Source organism: Otolemur garnettii, unplaced genomic scaffold, assembly GCF_000181295.1.
Source record: "Otolemur garnettii isolate 467f Iridium unplaced genomic scaffold, OtoGar3 scaffold00001, whole genome shotgun sequence".
Taxonomy (NCBI): domain Eukaryota; kingdom Metazoa; phylum Chordata; class Mammalia; order Primates; family Galagidae; genus Otolemur; species Otolemur garnettii.
In genome coordinates this window covers 25245366-25270285 of record NW_003852396.1, presented here as the reverse complement: position 1 = coordinate 25270285, position 24920 = coordinate 25245366, and the positions used below count along the sequence as shown (strand labels likewise).

At 42.6% G+C, this 24920-nt stretch overlaps 2 protein-coding genes across 2 annotated transcripts in view; one reads left to right on the top strand and one right to left on the bottom strand.

Annotated features, from left to right (window-relative positions):
• MYO7A (myosin VIIA) overlaps positions 1 to 3479 on the top strand; it is a 79987-nt gene extending 76508 nt beyond the window's left edge. Inside the window, exons 45-48 of the mRNA XM_023511955.1 lie at positions 32 to 148; positions 1113 to 1196; positions 2271 to 2390; positions 2890 to 3479. Coding sequence (XP_023367723.1) covers positions 32 to 148; positions 1113 to 1196; positions 2271 to 2390; positions 2890 to 2979 — 411 coding nt within the window. The 3' untranslated portion in view covers positions 2980 to 3479. The remainder of the gene's footprint in view (positions 1 to 31; positions 149 to 1112; positions 1197 to 2270; positions 2391 to 2889) is intronic.
• Positions 3480 to 5028: 1549 nt separating this feature from the next.
• GDPD4 (glycerophosphodiester phosphodiesterase domain containing 4) overlaps positions 5029 to 24920 on the bottom strand; it is a 112777-nt gene continuing 92885 nt past the window's right edge. Inside the window, exons 13-16 of the mRNA XM_003781353.1 lie at positions 15680 to 15827; positions 11336 to 11418; positions 10559 to 10611; positions 5029 to 5459 (exon numbers count right to left, since the gene is read on the bottom strand). Of these exons, the coding sequence (XP_003781401.1) occupies positions 5029 to 5459; positions 10559 to 10611; positions 11336 to 11418; positions 15680 to 15827 (715 nt within the window). The remainder of the gene's footprint in view (positions 5460 to 10558; positions 10612 to 11335; positions 11419 to 15679; positions 15828 to 24920) is intronic.

Sequence of the window (24920 nt, the reverse complement as noted above, 5' to 3'; positions counted from 1 at the left end):
GACACCCCTCCCCACCCCTCACCCCCCTCAGTCCATTGTTGCCTACTTCAACAAGCACGCGGGGAAGTCCAAGGAGGAGGCCAAGCTGGCCTTCCTGAAGCTCATTTTCAAGTGGCCCACCTTTGGCTCAGCCTTCTTTGAGGTGAAGGTATGACACGGGAGCTCTCAGAGGGGTGTAGAGGGAGAATGGGGAGGAGGAGAAGGCCCAGGGACTCCTCCCCAGGACTGTGGGAAACAGTCCTGGTCTTGGACACCTGCCCTGATGAGGAAAGGAGGAAGCACCCTCAGCATTGTCCCAGTTGAGTGTCTTGGCTATAGGCTCTGTCTTGGGGACAGAGGGACCAGAGTTCAGTAGCAGGGAAGGCAGATGCATAAACAGGCCAGGGTAATGGCGGACAGCTTGTGTTGAGGTGGCAGAGCCCAGCAGGCACTGCCCAGACTGAGGAGAAAGGCTGAGAGACTTTCTAGAGGAGGTGACACCTGAGCTTTCTCGGAAGACCCTGGGACAGTGTTCCTGGCGGGAGGGCTGCAGGTGTGAGAGCTCAGCTCTGGGCAGGAAACACAAGTAGTTGAGTGTGGATGGGCAGAAGGTGTGAGGTAAGCTGGCTATGGTGAGCGGCAGCACTGCAGGCACTGGCTGGCCTTGGAGGGTTTGAACATGACCGGGCCAGAGGAGGCTGTGGGTGCAGGAGGGATCCAAGGGGCATGACAGAGGCAGAAGAATGGCGAGGAGCTGATATGAGAGGATGAGGGGATGGCTTTGTCACACCCAGTCTGGGAGGCCTGTTGAGAAGCTCAGCTGTGCAAAGGGAGGGAGGGAGGTAGCTGGAAGGCAGATGCAGGGCACGAGGGGGCTTTTAAAAGACGAGAGATGTGGGCTGCAAGAAAGGTCATAGTAGAGGGTCATCTGGGGACCTATGAAGGCATGTGTGGTAATACCAAGGGCCCAGCAGAGGTAGACTGTGAGGTCTTGGCAGGGCCACCACTATCTCTATGCCCCTTGCACCAAGTAGGCAGCAGGAGAGATTGACTTCATCCCAGCTTTATTCCTGTCCCCAAAAGCTTCTCCTGCCTGAGCCCCCATCTGATGGTTTCCCATCTTTCTTTGCTAGCAAACTACAGAGCCAAACTTCCCCGAGATCCTCTTAATTGCCATCAACAAGTATGGGGTCAGTCTCATTGATCCCAGAACAAAGGTAAGCAGGGGCAAGAAAGACAGGAGGGCTGGCTTCAACTGTATGACTAACACAGGTCCCAGATGGACCCCCGCTAGCCTCCATTCCCCACTCTCACATTCCACTCGCCACACGTCTTGAAAATGTGGTCTATGTTTGCTGGGTCACCATCCTTACCCCACATTTGCTCCATCAGAATCGCTCCCCTAAAGTTGCTAGTATGCTCCTTCCTACTAAATCCCATGAATTCTTTTAGTATGTGACCTTTTAGCATCATTCAGTCAGGATGGCAGGTGAGCTAGGGTCACTGCATGTCACTGCTGTTTGTGTTTATGGCCCAGAGAAGTCCTGTGCAGAAGTGGTACAGCTAGCTGGACAGGTGGCAATGCACACTTGAGACCAGCACCTTCCCCTCAGCTTCTTGTGCCCCGCGTCCTCAGTTCCTTCTCACTTTGTGGTGTATTCTCTACCCAACCCATGCACACGGTATTACCCTAGGCTCTGTCCTGTCATCTTGTCTCCCTTCTCAAACTCTCCCTGGACCATCTCTTCCAAGCCCACAGTGTCATTTCCTTCAGATTTTCCAATTTCTGCCCCAAGTACCCAACAGCCTCCTGGATTTCTTTGTCCAACTAGCTAGTCCAAACCAAGGCATGGAGGGGAGTCCATGGTAGAGCTGGCCTTTCCCTCTGGCCATGCTCTCACTCAAGGCCTGAAGCATTTGGTGATGGAGGCATCTGTAGGCTCTGGAGCTGAAGGGAGTGAGGCCAGAGGGTGGCCTTCATGCCCTTTTTCTGTTTGAGACAGTCTCACTCTGTTAGCCTGTGTAGAGTGCTCTGGCATCATAGCTTATAGCAACCTCAAACTCCTGGGTTCAAGTGATCTTCCTGCCTCACCTTCCTGAGTACCTGGGACTACAAGTGCTCACCACAATGCCTGGCCAATTTTTCTTTATTTAGCAGAGATGGGGATCTTGCTCTTACTCAGGCTAGTCTCGAACTCCTGACCTTAAGCAATCCTGCCTCCGTGGCCTCCCAGAGTTCTAGGATTACAGGTGTGAGCCTGGCTATCTTCATGTCCTTTCTGCTCCCCTAGGATATCCTGACTACTCACCCCTTCACCAAGATCTCCAACTGGAGCAGCGGTAACACCTACTTCCACATTACCATTGGGAACCTGGTGCGCGGGAGCAAACTGCTCTGTGAGACGTCACTGGTGAGAGTTCTTCCTGCAGGCCTGGTGGGCTCCCCAGCTCACCTGCAGCTTAGCCATCCTCCCAGCCCCTGGGTCAGGTCAGGTCAGTTTGAGGCTCAGCTTAGGGCTAGAGAATAGAACCCTCATTCAACTTGAGTGCCTTTAGTATCTGCAGGTTGAGCCCTGAGTTCACTGGTACGACCACCAGCAATGGGACTCCCGGAAGGGGCTCAAATTTCTAAGGACAGTCCAACTCGAGAGCCTTTGGAGTCATTCCTGGAGGGAGGGAGCCACGAGCTAGGGACTCACTGTGGGGTCATTACAGCTTAGAACCTCAACCATCCAGCTGGATAAATCCTACCTTTCAGCTGTGCAGATGGGGAGACTGAGTCCTGAACAGGACAGAATTTGCCTTTTGTCCTGGGTTCTGTCCACTGCAGAAGTCAGAACCACGTTCTGGGTCTCAGTGGCTAGTCCTGTCCACTCACTGCCCTGCTCCTGCTCTTACTCCTGCTTCCAGGGCTACAAGATGGATGACCTCCTGACCTCCTACATTAGCCAGATGCTCACGGCCATGAGCAAACAGCGGGCCTCCAGGAGTGGCAAGTGAACAGTGGGGAGGAGGTGCTGGTTCCATGCCTGCACACGAGGCAACAGTTGGCTCCGGCCGGCATCTAACCCTGCAGCTGGGAAAGATTTGCCCTCTAGGCAGGGAGGCCGGGTTGGCCTCTGACCTTCTTCCAGGGAGGCAGCCTCTCTGGGATGCAGACCCGCCCTCCACCCAGCCCTGTGGTGTCTGGGTTGGTCTGGCCCTAGCTTGCTGTGGCCTTCCCAATTGTAAGAGCCCATGCTCCTTGGATGGCTCTCCTGTCTCAGAACCACCCTACTGTGCAACTTCCTTTGACTTTTTGTGTACCATGAGGACAGAGTAACCAAGAGGACAGTCTAGCTCTCCAAACCAGGAGCAACTAAACCAAATGTGCACTGAACAGAACACTCAGTGGGCTGAGGGAGACAGAGCACTTTTATCTATCACAGTGTGAGTGCCGGGCCCCTGCTTCTGTCTCCCAGGATCACCTCAGGGCATAAAGCATGTGTTTCCTCCTCTGGCCCGCCAGTGTCTTTGCTGGGGAAGGGAAATGGGAGGGAGGGCATGTGGGGTCAGAGCAGGTCTCTGTAGGGCAGGGTCCTCTGTAACTACTTCTTTGGTCCGTGTCTGCCAGAGCCCAGCTGGTCTGAGGGTTGGGGAACTTAAGCTCAAAGTGCGCTTAAAAGTGGCCTTAAGGGACCAACTGGGACCTGGGTGGGTTGGGGGAAAATGCTGGACATCAGCCTGGAAGATGGAGACTTAAGTGTGCATGGGCTGGAGGTGTAGGGGAGGAATCAGCTTCTGGGCCTTCACTGGGACCAGTGGAGCTGAAGTGGCCCTTGCACCTGTTAGAAAGATCTTCTAGGTTATCAAGACATGTCCAAGAACCCCAAGAACTATGCTGCTTTGGGTTAAATCCTTATGTCTAGTGGGTACCTGAAAAATGTTGCTTTGTGACTAGCATGGGGCAACCAAGTTTGTACATGAATGGGTTAGGTCAGGAGTGAACACTTCAGACAGAGAAGGTGTACCATGGGTGGGGTATGGGATGTGGTGGGGGTGACTGCCTAGAGATGTGCCGGTGGAGGTTCCTCTTTAGGTAAGAGGGTTTGGGATCTGCCCTCAAGGCTGGGACCCTCAGCAGGGCTGGGACCTGCTAGCCCTCAGATGTGGATGACCCAGACACTTAAGTCCCTGACCAGGTACCCCTTAGGGAATGCTATCCCTCAGTTCCCCAGCTGTCCATGTAGGAGGGGGAGGGGCTCGTGTGTGTACACAGAGGCCCCCAACAAGACTGCTCTGCTTTCTGAGGTGATAAGGTGGCTGTTGAATGGGACAGCCGTGCCCATCAGTGTTCAGACGGCTGCCAGTCAGCCCAGGCTAAAGCTGAGGCAGAAGAAAGTTCTATGGCCTCCTGCCCCCACACCATCAAGTAGCAGCTGAGGCCAGAAAGGAAGTGTGAAAGAGTGAAGGCCACACAGTGAAACTGCTAACATTGGGCTCCCAGACAGAGGGGACCCAGATATGTTCTCTGAGCTGTAGTTTTCCCTCTGGGTCAAAAGCTATTAGGAGAGCATGGGCTATGCCACCACCCCACTGGGGAGTCAGCGAACCACAGGCTCTTAGGAAGTACTCACTGCACACTGGATCAGAAAGTCTGTGTGCAGGGGATGAGATCTTTGCCCTGATCCATGCCCACGACCCCTCTCCTGCTCTGACTCAGGGTGGCATTGTACCCACCCTACAGGTTATCACAGAGAGGTCTAAAGAATACACCATTGCCCTCCAGCGTCCTGAGAGGTTCCTTTATTTATAGACACAGTCACTCTTTTAGCGGGAAACACTAACTGTCATGATGAAACAAACAGTGTAGCATCCAGAGAGCAACCAGCTTCAGTTTCCAGACCACACACACTGTCTTCCCCAGGCCTGTGCCCTTTCTTGATAGAAAGGCTAGACCAAAATGGTTCCCAAGAGCCCCAAAGGCCCTTCTGCGTGCCTTTATTGATCACTCCCCACCACCACTGTAGAGAGGAAGAGGAAAGAGGGGGGAGAGGTGTGGCTAATCCTTTACAAGCGTTCAGAGGACGGGCTGTACATGATAGACTGTACAGTTGTATAGGTGTCACGGGAAGATGAAGTCCTGGCGATCTCTTGGGGGTCTCTTCTTTCAGGACGGAGAGCACCTGTGGAGGGCACTGTTGGTTTATCCGCCTGCCAAGCAGGTACTGTAGTTTGGAGGGTGGCCTTATTGGTAGCTTTATAGCTGGGTGCCCGGGGGCTCGGACTAGGGGCTGGTGGTTGAATGTCACGAGTGGCAGGCTTCAGAGGTGTGACAGAGTTTGTGATAGGTGCTGGTTTCTTGGAGGGTACCCCGTATTCCTTTGAATTCTTGGTTAAAGCTGGGTTAAAGGCATCTAAGCTCCAAGGACTTTTCGTACGGGTGGATGGGTTCATGGATGAGCGTGAAGCTGCCTCACTTAGGTTTGTACTCCCACTACCTGTGAGGTAGAAAAGACACAAATGCATATTCCTCTGCCAGTCATGTGTGAAATCCAAGTCATTTCTCAAATGTTAGCCCTTCATTTAGCCTCTCAGGTTCTTTCCCCCAAGTTCTCCTCTCCCCTTCAGACTTCATGACACTCTACTATGGCCTGGGGCTGGGGCTCAAGAGTTCCGTGTGATGCTCTAGCTTACCGTGGAAGCCCTGGGAAAGCAAGGACCGCCATTTGCTTAAAGTTCAGATTTTTCACAGCTGTTGGTTCCACATTAGATTCAATAGAAAATGGAAGCTTTTAAAGGACAGAAACTTTGTCTTGCTAATCACTGTATAGGTGGTGCGTAGAACTATATGTCACACAGTAAGCACTTAATGAGTAATTTTTGTCTTACTGATAGAAAAAAATAGATGGTAAAGATTTCTTATAGTAATGGAGCTAAAAACTGAAACCAACTCTTTTACCAAGGACAAATTAGAAACAAGATGATCTATAAAAATTTGTAGATATAAATTATATAAGAGTTAAATTTATCTTTAAATTATCTAAGAGTTTACAATGTAATGAGAAACTGTGGAGCGAAAATCTAGAAGAATCCAAAGAAGTAAGCTCAGAATTCAAAGTTGTTGTTGTTGCTATTATTATATTTTTCTTAAATTTACCTCCTTCTTTTTTTTTTTTTTTTTTGTTACTATGGATGCTCAGTTATTTTTGACCTGAATATAATTCAATCTGGAAAAAACAGCTGCACATATGAGCTGCTTTTTTTTTTTTTAATTAGCGCCATAGAAGAAAGAGGATTTCTATTGGATTTGAATTGTATGTCAATCCCATGGCAACTAATGTCTTTGTGATAATAGATTTTCTAGTTCATAAACATGATATATTGCTCCCTTATTTGAGTTTTCTTTTTTTTTTTCAGTAAAGCCTTGTAGTTTTCAGTGATCAGTCATGTACCTTTCTGATCAAAGTCTATTTTGTCTGATACTAGTATAGCCAACTCTGCTTTCTTCATCTTTTTCCATCCTTTTACTTTTGATCTATTTGTGTCTTTGAATTTAAAATGAATCTCTCATAGACAACATATAGTTGGACCGTGTTTTTTTTAAAATCCATTTTGCCAATCTCTATCTTTTGACTGAAAAAGTTTAATCATTAATAAGGATAAATTTAGTCCTGTCATTTTGCCATTTATTTTCTATAAAGGAGTTTTTGTTCCTCATTTCCTGCATCTGTCTTTTGATAGTTTTCTTCTAATATGTCTTGGGGTGGGTTTGAATTCATCTTATTCCACATATCTTGAGGTTTTTTGATATTTATATTCATCTTTTTCACCAAGGCTGATAAAACTGGAAAACTTCTAGTAAAACTGATCAATAGTTTAAAAATGAAGGCATAAAATTATTAAGGGATATGTGGGTACAGATGCTGCAATCATCTGCAATATACTATTTTGCTGATAAATGTGAAAATTTAGGTCAGTAGTTCTCAAAGTATCATTTAGGGACCTCTGGAGGTTTCTGAGAGAGTCTTTTAGGGGGGTTCATGAAGTCCAAATTACCTCCATAATAATACTAATATGTTATTTGATATTCTCATGCTCCCATCAATGTATAGTGGAGTTTTCCAGTGGACACATGATAGGTGATAGTGCAAGAGTTTGAATGCAGAAGCAGCAATGAGAATTCTTGTCATATACTAATCTAGACATTAGAAAGATCTGTAGAAATGTAAAATAACTGCTATATTTTTCTTTTGTAAAATAGTTATTCTTAAAAATTAGTATTTATGTTATATACATAAAGGGGTTTTTAAAAATTACTTTAAAATAGTAAATATTTTTAAATTTGTAATATGGTAAATACTGGTAGGTAGCAGACATACTAAGGATCAGGAAAATATGATCCATAGCCAGAGGATGATAATAGAAATGGATCCATGAATAACAGATGATATAACTAGCAAACAAATAATAATAATGAACAACTATTACAACTCTGTCCAGATATTTAAAGCAAACATGAACATAATGAGGAGAGAAAAGGAAGATTAAAAAAGAACCCAATGGAAGTTCTAGAGATGAAAAATATATTTGAAATAAAAATGTCTCTGCTTTAAATTAACAGCAGATTAGATATTATAGAAGAAAAGATCAGTGAAGTTGACACAGTATGTGAGGCAAAATTCCATGACATCCCTTAAGATTCCAAGATTCCCAACCTTTGGTATATACCTCGTGTATAATCAATCCCCTTCCCTTGAGTGGGGTGAGACTTGTAACTATGATAGGACAGTTATCCCCTTGATTAGGTTATATTATATGACAAAAGTGATAGGATAGTTACTGGCGTGATTATATTACACTACATAAGACTTCTTCATAGCAGACTAGAGAGATATTCTCTTGTTGGCTTTGAAGAAGTATGTTGTGAGGATCATGTGGCTAGGACCTGAGGGTGGCCTCTAAAGAGCTGAGAGCAAAACCCTGCCAACAGCCATCAAAAAAATCAGGATGACTTCAGTCTTATAATTATGAGGAATTAATTTCTGCTAATAACCAGGGAGCTTGGAAAAGGACCCTAAACTTCAGATGACATTGAATCACGGATACCTGATTTTAGCCTGGTAAGATGCTACAGAAAGGGCCTGTCTAACCTGCGCCTGTGAGATAGATTTGTGTTTTAAGCTGCTAGCTTTGGGTAATGTTTTACATAGCAATGAAAATGAATATACACAGAAATAGAATCTATCAAAAAATGAAGCAAATATATAGGCTAAAAATGAACAGTCTCAGTAATCTATGGAATAATATCATATTCTGTAATAGCTGTATAATTGGAATCCCAGAAAGCAATGAAGCAGAGGGACAGAAAAATATCTGAATGAATAAATAAAGACTTAAATTTTTCCAATTTGATGAAAATTATACTCTAAGATTTTCAGCAAAACCTAAGCAAGATAGTTTCTCTCTCTCTCACACACCTATACCACAGTAAACTATAATCGAACTTCTGAAAAAGACGTAAACAGGGAAACAAAGGTAAGAAAACTGCAGAGTTTTCATGAGAATCTATGTAAGACAGAAGACAAAGTATTGACTCCTTCAAATTGCTTAAAAAAAAAAAAAACCACACCCTCAAGCTAGAGAGAAAATGAATGCCTTCTAGTGGTGGATGTGGCAGAGTGGGTACAGGAGTACATGCCCATCCTGGAGGTGGCTGTGGTGCAAGATATGGCACTCTGTGCGTGGTGTACGAGGCTCCGAGAGGCTCTGTCTTCCTCCACCTGAATGGCTGGACTGTGGCGTGGCTGAGGTCTCGGCTTCTGTCTAGTCTTCCTTGTTCCTTCTCTGATTCTAAACATGGTCCTGAACCTTCTAGGTATCTCTTGGAGGTACCCCAATAGCCTTTCAATATATTTTTCTTTCTACTTGGATTAGGCAAAACTAGTTTCTGTTAACAGGGAATTAAAATGCTTAAAAATAGAGAAAATTCCTTATTTTCTATTTCTTTTTTTTTTTTTATCACCATTTCAACATGGTAGGGGATGGGATAGAGTTAACTGACTACTTTTTCTAAAGCATGATAACTACTTCCTTTATGCAAATGTATACAGTTCTTCAATTTTACCTTCAAAACTTCTTTCCTATCCATGTTTCATCACCATTTTATGTTGTGTCTTTATAAGAAAAGGAAGAAAGACCAGTGATCTTTCTCCTCAAGCACATGGACAGGAAAGGTCAGGTGAGAACAGACCAGCAGGGCAGCTATCTAGAAGCTAGGACGAGATCTCTCACTATAGGTATTCACCATATTTGCCAGCACATTGATCTTGGATTTCCAGCCTCCAGAATTGTGAGACAATAAATTTCTGTTGTTCAAGTCACCCAATCTATTGGTTTTTGTTATGGCAGCCCTAGCTTACTAATACAAGTACGGATAATCATAAGGTAACTAGAATATAGCCTTCAGACTTCTTAATACAGCCAGCTGAGTGGTCTTCTTAAAATCCACGTAACTCAGAGTTGCCTGAGATCTTGCTGCCACATTGGGATTTGGGTGAACTTGGCTTAAACCTTCAGTTTCACACACATGAAAGTCCAATTTGCTTTCCATTCAAATTGTTCAGATTTCTAAACTTATTTTTTCATGGTCCCTTCCTGCAATCCTGTGTTGTATCGGTTCAACCATCTTCCAGCAAGCACAAAGAATCACAGGACCAGCACCATTGCCCACAGGAGGCTAAGGTCACTCATGATTTTGTGACTGTACCAACTGTACTGAAGGTCCAGGAGCAATGGAAGGAAATTATATCCCAAGTCTGCTGCCGCCTCATTGGTTTTCCCTTTGACGCTGCCCTGGCTTTCAAAACTACTAACTCACTGTGTGATTATCCCCACAACTCTCTAAAAATGAACTCTAGCCTTCCTCCCTTGGCTGGAACTATTTACTTCCTCAGCCCCCGAGTTATTCTGCTGAATAAATATTTCCAACATTTTACACAGAAATCTCAGGATATTGCGCCCTCGCGTGAAACTCATTTGCCATTTCCTGATTGCTGCTGATAGGCAGAGATTAGACTCTTCTCTGGCATTCTGGGACTTCTGAAGTTTTCTTCCTCCAGCCTCCAACATACATTCCCGCAAATGAAGCCCCATAAAGCACCTCCAGTCCTAACGGGTGTGGCAGCTGCTCTGTCCTGGACCTACATGCCTGGCTCTGAGGGTCAATGCTACATTTTTGCCTGCTTCCTCACTGCTCTTTGTGGGCCAGCTCTCCTCTCTCCTGGGCCACCCTCCACAGACAGCTTTCAGTTATTTTTCAGTTAACCCTTTCTAGTGCCTGGTACAAAGTGAGTACTCAATAACTGTTTGATACAGGAGGAAGGGAACAAATAAACACCCATGCCTGAAATCTTCCAAGGGAGCTCACTGCTTAGAGAGTTCAGTCTACAGCCTGAAGCCTGATATAGAGGACCCTCCAGAATCTGTGCCCAGCCTATGTTTCCCCTTCCCCAGTTTCCCAGACACCCTAAGCTCTTGTCATGAAAAGCAGACGGGAAAGAGACAAAGAGATAGGAGTGGGGTAGACCTCAGACTTTACCTGTGTGAATGCTGGCGATTTCAAACAATTGTCCCCTTTTGGCCTCTCTCTGCCTGCAAGGAAGCAGACCATTCATGAACTCACAGATCCCTTCTAAGAAAGGCAATAATCCAAGGCAGTAAAGAAGCATTATCTAGTCGGATTTTCATTTAAGCAGAGGGTTGGGCTTCCCCTCTTTAAAGGATACATCACCACATGATGGGGTTGAAAGAACCATGGTATCTTCTAACATTCCTCTTCCAGGATGCTCCTTCCCTTCTCCACCTTCAATCTTGCAATCCTGTAGCATTTGGCTACAAGGATTCTCAAATGTCATCTTCTTGGACAAATAGAGACTCTGGCCCAGAAAGGGGGAATGATTTTCCCAGGGTCACCCAGCAACTAAGGGTGCAAAGCTAGGGCTAAATCCCGGGCTTTCTAGTTTGTGAGCTTGCTCTTTGCACAGTACCCTGCTATGTCTGATGTCATGATGGTAGGAAGATGGAGGCACTTGTTCTGGTAACCTTAAACCTCTGTCCTCTCCCAGCTGCTCCACACTGAATGCATAATGATAGACTTGACTAAGTTTTTACTTAGTCCTTATCCTGACAATGCTGTCTCGTGTTGGGGAAGTCAAGCAGTATGAGAAGCTGCAGACAGTATGAGAAGAAATGAGAGGTTCAGATCGTAAACCCCATCTTGCCATGCAGGATTACAGGAAAAGTATGACTCTGTTTTTTCTCAACTTTCTGTAAGAACCCAATTCATTACATTGGAAATTAACAAATACATACTTACCAGTAAAAATAAAATATGCCAAAAATGAAAATTGCAGAAATAATATCTGTGAGAAGCCACAACAACATATAGAACCTTGGTGTCTGCAAAAACATAAAACAAAACATAAACACCTTTACAGTTCGAGGGGATTTTAGATCTCATGGCCAAGTCCTTTGTTTTGCTGCCAGGACTTGAAAAGTAGAAGAAAGGGATCAGATCAGGTGGAAGAACCTTGACTGATGTGACATTCGCAAACACAGAGTACTCGCAGTATCCTCACAGTCACTGGGACACATTCAGGGGGCTCTCCAAGGGACAGAACACTGTGCAGCCTTCACTTCCCTTGACTGTCAAGACAGAGGTTGCAGGTGGTCCCAGAGCAATCACACAGCAAGTCTGCTCTGGACCCGGACTGCAGCCCAGGTTTCTGGACTTCTACCGCCCTGTGATTTGGGGGCATGGCTTCTCAAACCTGGCCATGCAGCCAAACCTCCCTTTCTCTTAGTTATACATGTTTCCAGGTCTCACCACAGACCTAACACATCGGGATCTCTGCCTTTTAACATGCTCCCCAGGTGATGCTGAAGTAACCAGTCTGTGAACCAGCATTTGGAAATCACTGTTCTAAATCACCCTGTTTCAGTAAGTATGCTGAAGTATAATTCCCCCTCACTAGAGGCCCTCTCCTCTATGCAACTTGAGCAAATAACCTATTTCCCAGAACTCCATCTCCGTGTGAATTTTATAATTCCCTGATTTGATCCTCCCTTTCTACTTCCATTGCTCCCTTTCCAATGTCACTTGATACTATGGGGCTGGCACTTTTTATTCATTTTCAACCTTATCCCAAGGTCTTCCCTTGAGTTAAATAATAATATTAATAGAATCCAGCCCAGGCCCACCAAACAACAATGACAGCTGCAACCAAAAAATAGCCAGGCATTGTGGCAGGTGCTTGTAGTCCCAACTACTTGGGAGGTGGAGGCAGGAGAATCACTTGAGCCCAGGAGTTGAAGGTTGCTGTTAGCTGTGATGCCATGGCACTCTCTACCCAGGGCAACAGCTTGAGGCTCTGTCTCAAAAATAAAATAAAATAAAAATACTAATGATCACAATAATAAGATAGTAACTACGAGTTAATGAACATTTACCAGGAGCCAGGCAAGTGTTCTGAGCACTATAGGGGTATTTTAACAATCCTTACAACAGCCCTACTTGTAGAAGCTTTTACCCAAATGCTATGGTCTGCTGACTGCTCCAGGATGCCTTCCAGGTAAGCTGAATGTTCCCCTTGTCAGTCATCCTTGTTCCCCAGATGGCTTAGGTCAACTGTATTTGTTATTATAAATGTGTGTTATTATAATTAGATGCTGCTTAAATCTCTAAAATCTGGGGAAAAAACGTATATCATTTTCAAGAAAACTAAGTCAAATGCTTTGTAAAACTCAACAAACACAGAATAAGTCATTAAAAATAAGCTGCAATTTGATTAGGTGTGGATGAAGCACTACAAGAAATTGGTGTAAGGGGACTAGAAAGATTTAGGTGTATTACTCATTCAGATTGATTCTCCCAATCTGAATGATTGGCTCTTGTTCTTCTTTAAAGAGCTTGATAAGCTCTTGTTCTTTTTTAAAAAAACAAAAATTAGAAATCATTCCTAGGTCATTTGAACACTTAAATAACCATGAAAACATAGAATTCAATTAGCCAAAGTATCCTCAAAGAAAAGACTACTTCTATGTTAAAAGGTAAGTATTTTAAATTAAAATAAAATGTGTGTGTGGCATACTGTTTATAAAAATGACCACAAAATTCCCTCCAAAGCACACATGCAGGCTCCTGCACAATGTGACTTAGCTGTGAAGTCTGTTTCTTATCTACCTTGAATCTGGACTTGGCCACGAGGTTTCCTTTGGTCAATGGAATATCCACAACCTAGCATTGGGAGAACCTTGGAAAGTGTGTGTGCTTTGGGATTTGACCTCTCTTGCTGCTGGGAACCCATCACTACCAGGTGAACACACTCAAGGTAGCCTCCTCAAGGATAAGCAAACACATGAAGAGAGGCCCTGGCCACCCCAGGTGAGACTCTAGACAAATCAATGAGGCCGTCACAGACCATCCAGCTCAGTCAAGCTGTATCTCACCAGAGAAACTACTTAGCCATCAGTCAAACTATGAGACATAATATTTGTTTAAGATATTAAGTTTTAGTTGTTTTTTTTTAAGCATTAAAGGCTTACAGATAGAATCTCTCAATCTCTCTCTCTTTCTCTAGGATTCCCCACTTTAACTTTCTCAATTACCAGACCAATAATCAGATCAGATTGTGCTAGATAAAAGTGCTTCTATTGCACCATTATTCCCAATTTACAAAAGACAAAATGCAAAACCACTAAAAACCTGAGGCCCAAACAGGTTAATTAGCATTTGCAAGTTCATACAGTAAGTGGTAGAGCCAAGATCTGAAACTACAGGGCAGCCTAGAAAAGCCCCTGGACACCAGCCCCACAGCCCTGAAGAAAATGGCATGGGATATGGGCTAGGAACCATGCATTGGGTCCTTTTAAAAAGCTCAGGCTAGGGTGGAAGGTAGGAAGTTTGTTTTTTACTTATACCCTTTTATGCTTTTTGAATTTTAAACCACATGAATTTATCAATTCAAATATTAGAATTAAAATGCTATCAGGAAAGCACCATTTAAATAAATATGACTCCCTTCTCCAAAGGGATAACTTTGAGAGATTACTGATTTATGGGTATTGGACTATGGAGTATATTGCTTTCTAAATTATGCATTTTCATAATGACTGAATTTTACAATGTTAAAAAATAATACACAGTATAGGGATAGGTGGGTGTAGAGGATTCACCTGTACAGAGGGACCTGTCATCAAAGTTTCCTTCAGGATCATCTCAAGAAACCTGCTCAAGCCATCAGAGAAAGAAGGAAACAATGATTTCACATTTCTACCACAGGCTTTTAGTGCAGTATGGCCCTATGAGACAATAACTTTGACCCTGATCTTCTCTCTCCTGGTCCTGACCCTGAACAGGTGAGAAACTAGGCCTGGTGAGAGTGTAGTATGGAGAATCTGAGAACCCTCCCTACTTAGGCTTCTCGGCCTAAAGCTTTAACTTGCAAACTTTTTTCAGTTGGGAGTTTGGGCTATTATTGCTTTGGACTGGACACTTTAATTCTGAAGTATGATTTTTGATGACTACAGTGAACTTTTGATACTTATCTAAGAGTGACTGAAAAAGCTATGTGACCTGAGAGATTTCATTCAGGGGCAGGGAAAGGCCTAGCTCTCAGACCAGGTTTACAGAATCAATGGAACAAAATTAAACTGATTTCTGTTGCATATGCTATCATGTCCCACCCAGTCAACCTGCTTGCCATACAAATAAGAAAAACAGACTATCTAGTCCATCTGGCAGTCCTTCTACGGATAATGAGTGATGGTATATAGCTGGGATATTGTAAACCAAGTCTCCAGGTCTCTAGTGTCTGGCACTGAGCAACAGAAGGGCTAGAACAGAAAAGTGGGTTAAGTAAGTAGATGCTGGCTGCACTCTTTAAACGTATTTTTTTTTTTTTGAGACAGAATCTCAAGCCCTGGGTAGAGTGTTGTGACATTCCAGCTCACAGCAACCTCCAACTCTTGGACTTAAGCGATTTTCTTGCCTCAGCCTCTCAAGTAGCTAGGACTACAGGTGCCCGCCACAACGCCCAGCTATTTTCTGGTTGTAGTTGTTATTGTTGTTTGACAGGCCCAGACTGGGTTCAAACCCGCCACCGTAGGTGTATGTGGCTGGCGCCCTTGCCGACGGAGCTACGGGTGCGGCCAAATAAGTATTTTTGTTTGTTTGTTTGTTTTTTGTTTAGGACACACAGTTTTCACGTTGGAGTCAAGTACACTTGTTTTTCTCCCCACACCCCATTCCATTGTCCATTGTTGCCAAGTCTCTAGGAAGGTGGGGCTGCAGTAACAAAACTATGGCGTCGACCTTATTCTAAATCCCACATCGTGAGAGCATATGCAAAGATATCTTTGAGCTTCAGTTTCCTCACAGGAATAACAACAGTGGCTAATCCAGAGGATTAAAATTTAATATACCCAAAGTACATTGTAAGGATCAAATAAATGTCAATTATTCTAACTATAATTTTTCCCTGAAAATCACAGAAGGCTCTGGGTAAGCCACAGAGCCATGGAAAATGCCACATCTCCAATATTCATAGATGTCTGTATGCTTAAGTAGCTCCTGGAGATTGCACAGTGGGCAACATAGGGGTGAGAGACCTGTCCTATTACTAAACCAGGCTTGGAAGAACAATCCGGACAACCAGCTCACCATGAAGAAGTAAGGGTGATTAATCTGGCTCAGGAGCGAAATGTTGTCTGTGGTCACTGAGTTAATACTGGCGCACCAGGCCATTGAGAAAAGCCAAGGCTCGTTGATGATGTATAAGTTGATCTTGATGTTGGCTTTTATATAATCTCTGGAACAAAAACAGAACCCACGTGGGATTTAGACCCAGTTTCACTCTCATTACCTAAAAAAAAAAGAATAGCCATCATGTTTGTGAAAGGCTGTTGCCTAAATCACCAGAAGCAGCTGGTCTGGGGACAACTCATCATTTGATGTGACAGAATGGGTTCATGGTACAGTGAGATAAAGGGATGGATTTAGTATCTCTGCTCCTGTAGCAACAGTGGAATGCTGGTACACTAGATGTCCTAAGGGAAATTAAGAAATAAGAGAGGAAAAAATAAATTAAAGAAGAAAGACAAAGAAAAGGAGAGAATAGGGAAAAAAGAAAAAGGAAAGCCTAACTATAGCACTTGCAAATTTCCATGGTAAAAATACTCCTGTCACAGCCGGTTGTAAGCTACCACTGGTAAAACCAATTTGCAGTGTCTGAGTATTTAATAACTGCCTTCTACAAGCTGGTGTGAGCTGGTTCTGGCGCCTGACTGTGCGGCAGCACTGATACTTTTATCCAAGTGCTTGCTGCCACCTATGATCTGTTCACCTGTCAGTCTTCTTTAGTTGACTGTAAGAAAACTGAAAATAGAGACTAGGCTTATTTTTCTCTGTATATCCAGCACAGCATTATATGTGGCTCCATAAATATTAATTGAAAAAAAAAGTTAAAAAAAAGAAAAAATACATAAGTGAATACCAATCTAGTAAACATTTCAAATTTCAGATACAGTAGAACCTCTGTAAGTTAACATCCAAGGGACTGTAACAAACTGGTCAACATATGCTAGGCCTAGTGCACGGATATGTACATGTGGTGCCTGTCTGACCTATGAAAATTAGGTCAACTTAAGGAGGTGATCAATGTAGGGAGGTTAACTGTGGAGGTTCTACCGTATAAGGAATTTTTAAAAGTATTGAGTGGGGGGAATAAAACCCAACTTTTGTCAAGGTACTAAATGTCAATATAGAGATAGGAAGAAAATAAGTATTGGAATACCTAGTCAATTCTAGTCAAATTGCCATTTTCAAGGATTTGATTTCTCAGAGAATACACCGTGTAAGTACCTTCAAATTATGTTTAATCCTAAAATGATATGGCATATGGGAAACTGCTCTGTACAAGTCTGGGTTTGAATCCTAGCTCTGGCATATACTAGCTGAACAAGTTCTTACCCTCAGTGTGTAAACTGTAAAATAATAATAATACTTCCTTTAAAGGGATGCTGGCAGTTAGTTACCCAATGTGTTAGAATTATCTCTGAGACCATTCTACCAGATCACTTAAAAGTAAGTTTAAAAAATGAAATTATGAAAAAGTAGTAAAAAGTTACTTATCTTTTGAAACTTATACTCAAAAACCAATCACATTTCTAAATATTAATAAGCAATATTAGAAATAAAATTAAAAACACTATCATTAACTGTCATTCCAAAGTAAACTAAATACTGAGGAATGAACTCAAGAAAACAAGTATAAGATGTCTATGATGAAAATTACAAAATACTTCTGAACATAATCAAAGAAGATTTAAAAAAGAGAGAGGTGTTCACAGATTGAAAACTCAGCACAGTAAAGATGTCAGTTCTCCTCATTTTTTGTTTTTTAAACAGAGTCTTACTCTGTCACGCTCTGTGGCATCATACCTCAGAGAAACCTCAAACTCTTATGATCCCTTTGCCTCAACCTCCTGAGTAGCTGGGATTACAGATGTCCAACACTATAGCTGGCTAATTTTCCTATTTTTAGTAAAGACAGAATCTTCTTGCTCAGGCTGGTCCTGAACTCCTGAGCTCAAGGGATCCACCTGCCTCGGCCTCCCTGAGTGCTGGGATTACAGATGTGAGCCACTGCATCCAGCCAGTTCTCCTCCTATTGATCTATGAATTTAATGTAAGTCCTATAAAAATCCTGGCAATAGGCCAGATGGTTCTAAAATGTATATGGAAAGGCACAGCCCCAGAATAACTAAAACCATCTAGGAAAAGTATACACTGAGAGAAAACCACTTTACCCGACATTGAGGTTTACTGTATAGCTATAGTAATCAAGACGTACGATATTAGAGGAGGGACAGACACATCAATCAATGGTACAAAACAGAAAACCCAGAACTAGCATCACACAAATATGGCCAAATTATTTTAGATAAAGGTGTGAAAGCAATTCAACAGAAGAAGAGTAATCTTTTCAACAGATGATGCTGGAGCAACTGGACAGCCACAGGCCTCCCTTCCCCACCCTCCAGTGAAGAATCTTGATCTTCAAACTATACACGTTAAACAAATATTGAGTCAAAATGGATCGTAGCCTTAAAAGTATAATGTAAATATATAAAACTTTTAGAAAAAATTTCTATTTCTTGAGATCTTTGAAATCTAGAGTTAAGCAAAGATTTCTTAGAGAACTCTAAGATGCTAATAAAAGGGAAAACGGATTAGCCTGACCCCATCACATTTAGAAAAACTTTTGTTCTGTGGAAGACCCTGTTAAGAAGATGCTACAGGTAGCTAAAGACAGGGAGAAAATATGTGTAAATCAGACATCCAACAAATGATTCGGATCTAGAATTTATAAAACTAACGATCCAACCCCCCCCAAATGTGTATTCAGACATCCAACAAATGATTAATACCTAGAATATATAAAACTAACGATTCAAACCCCCCAAAAATCCAATTAGAAAAAATATAAACAGACATTTCAATAAAGAGGATACACCACTGGAAAATAAATAACATGATACGATGTTCATCATCATTAGCTATTAGAGAGTGAAAACCAATGAAATATCACAAGAAAGCTTTCACAGGAACACTAAGATTTTACTGAGAATTTTTGCATCCATATTCAATAAGGATATTAGTTTACAGTTTTCTATTTTAGCTGTGTCTTTTCCTGGCTTTGGTATCAAGGTGATATTGGCTTTGTAGAATGAGTCGGGGAGGATTCCTTCTTTCTCAGTGTTACGGAATAATTTCTGCAGTATAGATACAAATTCTTTTTTGTAGGTTTGGTAAAAATTTGGGCATGAAACCATCTGGTCTAGGACTTTTTTTTTTGAGACAGTCTCACGCTGTCCCCCTGGGCAGAGTGCCGTGGCATTACAGCTCACAGCAACCTCCAACTCCTGGGCTCAAGCGAGTCTCCTGCCTCAGCCTCCCAAGTAGCTGGGACCACAGGTGCCCACCACAACGCCCGGCTATTTTTTGGTTGCAGTCATCATTGTTGTTTAGCAGGTCCAGGCTGGATTCGAACCCGCCACCTGAGATGTATGTGGCTGGTGCCTTAGCCACTTGAGCCACAGGCACTGAGCCATCTAGGACTTTTTTTGTTGTTAGAAGATTTCTGTTTTTTAAAGACAGAATCTCATTCTTTTGCTCTGGGTAGAGTGTTGTGATGTTTTTGAGCTCACAGCAACTTCAAACTCCTGGGCTCAAGCGATCCTCTTGCCTCATCCTCCTGAGAAACTGGGACTGCCACCACACCTAGCTGGTTTTTCTATTTTTAGTAGAGACAGGGTCTCACTCTTCCTCAGGCTGGTCTTAAACACCTAAGCTCAAGTGATCCACCCATGTTGGCCTCCCAGAGTGCTAGGATTATAGGCACAAGCCACTGTCTGCAGACTGTTGGAAGATTTTTTTTTTATTGTTGCTTCAATTTCAGTGCTTGATAGTCATCTGTTGAAGAATATATTTCTTCCTAACCGAGCCTAGGAAGGTTGTGTCTTTCCAAGAATTTGTCCATTTCCTCCCTATCTTCATGTTTATGAGCACAGAAATTTTTATAGAATTCATATATGAGGTTTTATATTTCTGTGATGTCAGTTGTGATTTTTTTCATTTTTAATTGAGCTTATAAAGTCCTTTCTTTTCTGTTTCTAGTTAATCTAGTAAGAAGCTTATCAAATTTGTTTACCTTTTCAAAGAACCAACCTTTTGCTTCATTAATCTTCTACATAGTTCTTTTGTTCTCAATTTCATTTAGTTCTGCTCTGATCTAGGCTATTCCTTTTCTTCTGCTGAGTTTGGGATTGGTTTGCTCTTATTTTCCCAATTCCTTAAGACTATTCCTTAGATCGTTGATTTATAATCTTTTTATCTTTTGGATATAAGTTTTCCTCTTAGGATTGTCTTTTGGATTGTAAGTTTTCCTCTTAGGAATGCTTTTGCTGTATCTCACAGATTTTGGTAACTTTTGTCTGCATTATCATTTAGTGCAAAGAGTCTTTCAATTTCCATCTTTATCTCCTCATTGACCCAACTATCATTCAGCAATACATTGTTTAGTTTCCATGAGTTTGTGTAGGAATGAGTGTTTCTGATATAATTTATTTCTAATTTTATTACACTGTGGTCTAAGATGATACATGTATAATTTCTATTTTTTAAAATTTGTAGGCCAGGATGTGATCAATTTTAGAGAATGTTCCATAAGCTGATGAGAAAAATGTATGTTCAGTAGTTCTGGTGTAGAATGTTCTGTGAATGTCTTTTAGACCCATTTGTTCTAGATTTCTGCTTAAGTCCATTGTTTCTTCACTTGTTTTCTGTATGGAAGCTCTGTCCTGTTCTGTCAGTGGGGTACTGAAGTACCTTGGCAGTTATGGTGCTGCCGTTTATCATTTTGCTTACATCAAGTTGAATTTGCCTTATGAATCTGGGCACTTCTATGTTAGGTGCAAAAATATTTAGGATTATTAAGTCTTCTTGTTGAATAGTTCCCTTCACCATTATATGGTGACCATCTTTGTCTTTAACTTTGTTGATTTGAAGTCTATGTCATTTGATATAAGAATGGCCATACCGGCTTTCTTTGGTTTCTATTTGCATAGAATGTTGTTTTCCATACTTTCACCTTGAGTCTAAAGGACTCCTTGTGGTTAGATGTGTTTCCTGGAGATAGCAGTACTTGGATAATATATTTTTAATCTATTCTGCCAGTTTATATATATTCAGAGAGGGGTTCAAGCCATTCGTGTTTATTGGAAGTATTGATATGTGTGGTAGACTTTTGTTTATCCTGTTGGGCAGACCCTCAAGACTTGTTTTTATCTCTTGAGCCATTGTGGTATCTGGGCTCTGCACTTCAGCTTTAAGGTTTTACACTGGCGGGTGCCTATTGAGCTGATGATTGTATAATGCAGGTCTGAGCACTTCTTGCAGGGCAGGACTGGTCTTCATGAATTCCCTTAGCAACTGCTTGTCTGAGAAAATCTTTATTTCTCCCTCATATAAGAAACTTAGTTTTTCAAGAAATGAGATACTAGGATGGCTATTATTCTGTTTTAGAAGGCTAAGGATGGGTCCCCCACTCCTTTCTGGCTTGTAGGATTTCAAGGTTTTCAGCTGAGAAGTTGGAGGTTAGTCTGATTGGTTTTCCTTTGTAAGTTTTCACCTTAGTGCTTGCAGGAGTGCCTCTTTCATATTTACTTTAGCCAGCCTTATGATTATGTGTAACTGATTGTGGTAACTGCCTCTTTATGATGAATCTCCCAGGAGTCCCGTGTGCTTCTTGAATCTGAATATCTAGATTTCTAACAAGGCCAGGGAAATTTTCCTCAATAATTCCCTCAAATAATCATCCAACCCTTGTGAATTTTCTTTTTGACCCCCAGGGATGCCTATGATTCTTATGTTTGGCATCTTTTCATAGTCTCATGTGTCTTATAGGCTTTGTTCATTCCTCTTATCTGTTCTTTCTCTTCAACTGACTTGTTTAGCACAAAGGTATTATCTTCAAATTCTCAGATTCTTTCTTCTGTCTGATGAAGCTTATTTTTTCTTTTTTGCTTTCTCTCCTTTTATTCAGACATATACCTATTTTTACACAGAGAATTTGAACCCACACAACATCCTGAAAGTAATTACTGTTCCATCATTATCTTAAAAAGGAGAGGGGCTGGGGCAGGGGCTCCCAAGTCTATTTGACTGTCTTCATGGCATCACTGCAGTCAAACCCCTGACATGGCAGTGGGGAGGCCTCTGTAACACTTGATAACAGGCACAGAACCACTAAAAGTTACTAACATCATTAGTGCCTTTCTGATTCACTGGAGGTCATTTCATAGCTGGGCTTCTTACATTTGGCAATATACTCTTTTTACATCAAAAAAATACCTGGGCAACTAAAACACTGTCAGAACTGACTACGTCCCTGTGATCATCTCCTGCTGGCTATATTTAATACACATCTGTCGTACAAGGCAGCATCTTCTCCACCAATTCTAGGAACTAGAACATTCATGAAACTACTGGGACTTTTCCTCCTATCAGGTCATCTGAGTAGCTCTTTTTAGGCCATCCCCTTCCTCCCCTGACATCAGAGAGGAAGTATGTGTGCTACTGTGATTGAACCTTGGAAGGGTCAGTCAAACGGTCAGTCCTGTGCCGACTAAGCTGCTGAGACTGGTGCTGCTGGTGATGTGACTAAGGGAAAGTGCTCTGCTATAGAGGAAACGCAGCAGAGAGGATGAGCTGAGCTGAAGGGTTCCTGTGGAGCAACCTAGAAGTCTGTAAAAACTGCTGTGGAGGCTGGGTCAGCTGGGCCTAGAAGTTGGGGCACTTCTGAGAAGTGGCCAGCTGTGGGTCCTGGGAGCTCTGCAGCGGCGGCATCACCAACAGCACCTCTGCTGCTGCTGAGTAGCGAACGTCAGATAGGTGGTCACCACCTGGCCCATGAGCATGGTGCTTGGCACCATGACCGCCCCACACGCTACAGGAGCAGTCACCAATTTGGTCACAAGTTGCTGACCTTGAGAAAATCTTATCTGTCTGTTCTGAGTGAATGTAGTGACTGCAGCACTCTGGGAACTGTTTTGTGGCATACTAGACGGGATCTGGACCATGCTTCCAGCGGCGGGCTGGGAAAGCACCATTGTGTTATACAGCGGGGCTGTGAGAGCGCTCTGTGTCTGACTGGGAAGAGAGGTTTGCTGACTGTGCCCACTCAGTACATTTTGTTGACTCTGAGTCGATGTACTCTGTAAGGTCTGCTGTTGCAGCATGTGCTGAGTTGTGCCAAAATGTCCGGTATTCATTCCACTTTGAACTTGGTTAGTAGAAACAACCTGGCCTTACATATTTATAGGTGCAAGTTGCTGGATGTCGGATGGATTTCCAGAAGAAAGTTGAACAGAACCAAAATTCAATCCAGGTTTGATTATTGTAAAAACATCTGCAGCCCTTGGCTATGGACCATTTGAAGTTCTTGAATTTTTCTTTGCCTGTATCATCTGTGTCCTTTGCTCTAATTGGTCTTCAGATGCTACATGGCTAATTGAGCTGAAAATTGAAACTAGGACATGCCTTGTGGAATTGTTAAATTTGTAGCTTGAGACATCACAGGCTGTGTTAATGATGAACCGACAGACTGGGAATTTTTGGAATGACTACTGAATGATGGCCCCCTCTGTGCCATCTTCTGGTGAGCTGGTAAGTGCTATCTGGGAGGAGTTGGTATCCATTGGGATCTTTGTTGGTGTTGAGGGGGGGTCTGAGACTGCTGTGTGAGAAGACTTTCTCAAACTCCAAGAGGAGGCAGAAGGAGTTGGGCTGTGATCAGTCCTTTCCAGTGCTTCCTTGAGACTGACTCTGTTTATACGATGATCAGATCCAGAATCTTGGCTTTTGTCAGCAGCGGTCTTGGCAAGAGACTCTTCAATGCCAAGTTCTCATCATCTTTCAGCCCTACCTTCTGCATAATTTACTACTGTGTGAGTACAAACAATAAACTCTGGCCTTGAATTCCACTGATAATAAGTGATATAATGATGAGTTTGAAGCCAAATACACTGTTGCCCTTTGGTCAAGAACTTATAACAACATGATTTGCCTTTCTCATATTGCATTAAGTGTTTATGACATTTTGCCAAATTTCTAGGTCATCCACATGACAGTAATCATAGCCTGATGTTCCCAGAACTTCAAATGGCTAATATCCTATTATGGGTGGTACCCTGTGATCTAGAAATAGAAACTTCCACTCTAAACTATGTCTAGATGTGAACTCCTCTTTGGACTCTTCAACAGTGCACATTTCCTTGATGAACTGAGGTGTAGCTAACCTGACAGTAGCTACAAAACAAATTCTATCTTCATACAAAGGCCTATGTGTGTGTTGTACAGTTCCTTCAAAACCATTGTGTGCTGAAGTGGATACACTTTTTAAAGATTTGAAATTTCCTATAAATTTCACATATTCATAGGTAGATGGCTCCTTTGGGTCTATTGTTCCTCAAAGCATATGACAACGGAATTCTAACTGATTTTTTGATTTTAAATATTCAGGGGTTAATGAATCACTTTCCAGCAGATGAGTAGAGAGTATTTTATAAACCTCCAAATGTCCCCCCTCTGGGATAAAATTAAATGTACTTTGATCCACAAGATCAGATGGTAAATGTTCAAGTAATGAAGTTGTACTCCAGACACATATATTATGCTTCCATCTGTCATGATTGCTAAAGAAAAAAAAAATATAGAGCCCCTAATATTAACTGTGTAAACTCTTCCTTACTAAGGAATGTAGGTTTCCAATCCTGTCGAATTTCACTAGCATCTGACTGTGCAGTGATTTCTTGATGCTTTCATAAAAAATCAATGCTTTTCTGCAGAATAGTAGATTTCTCCTTCTTTCTAGCATTACCAGGAAGCATGGATCCCAATTCTTTAATAACATTAAACTGATCTCTGCGTTTCTTTTCAGATGTTTCTTTTTGCTTTGTCCTCTTCTTCAACCAACCCATCAAAAATACTACTGTCATCTCTGTCAACAATTGAGCTCATTTTACTATGGCTTACAGTAAACATAACATATTATGTTTTCGTCTTGTGATAGACATTTGTACTTCTCCTTTTGTACTCCTTGGATCCTTTGAACTGATTCTTCAGAATAGTGTAAGTTCAAGGTACTCTTCCATATGACCAACCATGAGTCTCAGAATTTGTGTGGCTTGCGGTGGCTCCGGCTTCTTCCCTCCTCCAGCCAGAATTCGAACTGCAGTAACTTGGAGCCACTAACCTGGCAGGTCCCCCCCACCAGCAGCACTGGGGTTGTGAGTGGCACCACCCACCCCCCCACCCCCAAAATTCACTGCTACTGTCACCT